Genomic DNA, 2,794 nt, shown 5'->3' with positions numbered 1-2,794 from the left:
GGAGGGAGGGAGGGAGGGAGGGAGAGAGAGTGGGAAGGGAGCATCATCCATTACAGAATTGGAGAAGGGAGGTGGCCGATAGGTCCCAGGTTGTAGAGTATTACCCATAAGAAGGTGCTTTTCAGATTGCACTGAAGACAACCTACTGGACAACAATAAGCCACTTCTTCATCTGGGGTAGCCTGGGTACCTACTTTTGCATCTTATTGCTCCTGTACAGTGATGGCTTGTGCCTAACATTCCCCAGCATCTTCCAGTTTCTAGGTAAGACCCTGCCCAGTGGGGGATAAGGGGGCGGTGAGCCAAGTGTATTTATGCAATAAATGTTTACTGAGAAGCTATTACCATGTGCTAGGCTCTGTGGTAGAGATATGAATAAGACATGATCTCTACCTTAAAAGGACTAAAAATCTAGCTCGGGAAATATTTTACCTTATTAGAGTTTCTAAGATATTTTCATATTTATCTAGTTTGATCTTTGTGAGCATCCTATGAAGTAGGCAGAGCGAGAATTATTAGCACCATTTTAGAGACTGGAGTTTTTTTTAATTAAATGACTCAAATCTAGGACTCCTGGTTCCAGTCCAATGTCCTTTACGCTGGGGCATATACTGCTTTATTATCTCCCATATTAATTTTCCTCTCTCTCATCTCCACTCTGATGAGGACAAAATACAGAGAAAGTAGATATATGGATGTAGATAGCTCCCTCCTCTTGTCAGGCCACTGACTAATTTTTCTCCTTCAAAAGCCTTCCCTCCCGTTTTTGTATTTAGGTCAGTGCTCTAGGATTCCCTCTTAACCTACACTGTCCTGCCCTGCCCTGTCTTTAGAGGGAGACAAAGGCATGTGAATTCATAGTGATTTTGGCTGCACAAAGTACCCAACTGCAACTCTTTTGCATTTATATTATTTTCAGGAGACCAGACTGTCTCCAAATCAATACCTTCCCTCTTTGAACTAGGGAAGTGTCTAAGTTCTGGCTGACACCTTGCACCCCTGGCCCCACCCCTTCCTCCAGGCTCTGTTTCAGCCTTTCCCCTTCTGGCTTATTGTTTACAGGTGTGGCCAGGAATACTATGAATCAGCCACAAATGTGGCTGAGCGTTATCCTCAGTGTAGTCCTCTGCATAGTGCCTGTGATTGGGTACCAATTTCTCAAACCACTATGCTGGCCCCTCAGTGTGGACAGGGTAAGTGGAATAAGGAATCTACCCAAATGTAACTAATGACCCTCTTTGCCTTTGCCTCTGTGGATGAAAACTCTGTCCCCCATGCTCTGGCTATAGGTTTTTGACAGAATTCATCACTGCATGAAACATCCACAGCCACCTCCAGTCCAGATCAAACTGAAACATGCAAGCTCTCGACGTTCTGCCTATGCGTTCTCTCACCAACAGGGTTTTGGGGCCCTCATCACTTCCGGCAAGACAATGAAGTCCAAGGAGCCCAAGAAAAACAGCTTTTCTTTGAAAAAGTAGAGGCCCTTAGGGAATCCCCAAAGGAGTCAGTCATTGCTCTTCTTCCCTGTATTCATGCAATTTAGTAAGGAGCGATTAGAATCCCTGGAAAACCAGCATAAACCTGCTCCCCTACTCTCTATACAGGGGCTCAGCCTCTTAATTCCCCAGAGGCTGTGCCCAGGTAAGGCAAGGAAAGGTAAGAAAAGATCCCTCAGATACCTGCCAGAGGTGCAGCATTTCAAGAAAAAGGAACCCCAGGCCTCCCTTCCCCCATCCCTTCCAAATTTTAATCCAAACAAGCAAATGTGGAAGTAGGGGTGTGAAGAGGGACAGTGTGGGGAAGGGAAAAGAAGACAGGACCAAAGAATCTTAATGTGGGCCCTATCTCCCATATCCAGAGCATAAACCTTCCCAGGGCCCACATGAACATACTTCCACCCAGGCACCCTTCTCAGGTTTATCTGGGAAATTGAAGTTGAATCTTTTGCTGGCCCTGAGAAGCAAAAGGAGGAGGCAGCTGTGAAGAGTTGGTATTTAGAAGCTGAAGGAGAGTTTCTGGACCAAATAACATAGAGGCAGTTCCTGCCTGGATAGGAAAACTCAAGGTTTTGTCTTCTTCCCCCTCTCTTTGACCCAAGAACTGACACCTGTTCGGGCCTCAGAACTGGGAGGGGGGACTGCAGGGATTTTTTTTTTTTTTAAATCTTTCCTTGAGGGGATGTAAGCCATAATTGGTGAGCATCTGTCTTCATTCCATAAAATTATTTTGAGAAGAAATTGTATGTATTTGGGAAATTATTTCTAAGAAGTTTATAGAGCAAATAAATTGCTTCTTTTGGAGTGATTTGCATGGTCTATTGCAGTCCACAAGCCCCCATACCCTCCCCCTTCAAATTAGACCAATATTTTCCCCTTTTCCTCTCTTTCTCTTCTTTCACAGCTCTCCGCTTTTCTTTCCCCTCTTGCTAAACTCTATCTTGGCCTCAGTATGACCACAGCTTTTAACCATATAGCTTTATTCTCTTTGTATACCTTAAGTATTGGTTCCTAAAGCTCAGTCCTGGGTTCTCTGCTTATCTTTCTGTGTACCCTTTTCTTGAGTGACTTCATACAAACTCATGACTTCATTTACCAACAGAAAGAAGACTCTCAACTCTACTTCTAGCCCTGATCTCTCTGCTGAGGTTCAGATCCATTTATTAAACTGACTCTGAGACCCCTCACTTAGTGGAACCTCTGGAAACTTCAGTTCAACCCGCCCACCCTGTACTAATCATTTTCCCCAAAGATTTTACCCCAGGATGCCACCACCATCATCTTAGTCACCCAAG

The 2,794-nt window shown here is 44.6% G+C and overlaps 1 protein-coding gene across 1 annotated transcript in view; it reads left to right on the top strand.

Moving 5' to 3' along the window:
• The window catches only part of LOC103602159 (probable phospholipid-transporting ATPase FetA), a 50,510-nt gene extending 49,029 nt beyond the window's left edge, over positions 1-1,481 (top strand). Inside the window, exons 25-27 of the mRNA XM_008586583.1 lie at positions 126-264; positions 1,063-1,193; positions 1,290-1,481. Of these exons, the coding sequence (XP_008584805.1) occupies positions 126-264; positions 1,063-1,193; positions 1,290-1,481 (462 nt within the window). The remainder of the gene's footprint in view (positions 1-125; positions 265-1,062; positions 1,194-1,289) is intronic.
• The last annotated feature ends 1,313 nt before the right edge of the window (positions 1,482-2,794 follow it).

The sequence above is a fragment of the Galeopterus variegatus genome, unplaced genomic scaffold (assembly GCF_000696425.1).
Source record: "Galeopterus variegatus unplaced genomic scaffold, G_variegatus-3.0.2 Scaffold4031, whole genome shotgun sequence".
NCBI lineage: Eukaryota > Metazoa > Chordata > Mammalia > Dermoptera > Cynocephalidae > Galeopterus > Galeopterus variegatus.
Note: the sequence above shows the minus strand (reverse complement) of the source record. Positions and strands in the feature narration are given on the sequence as shown.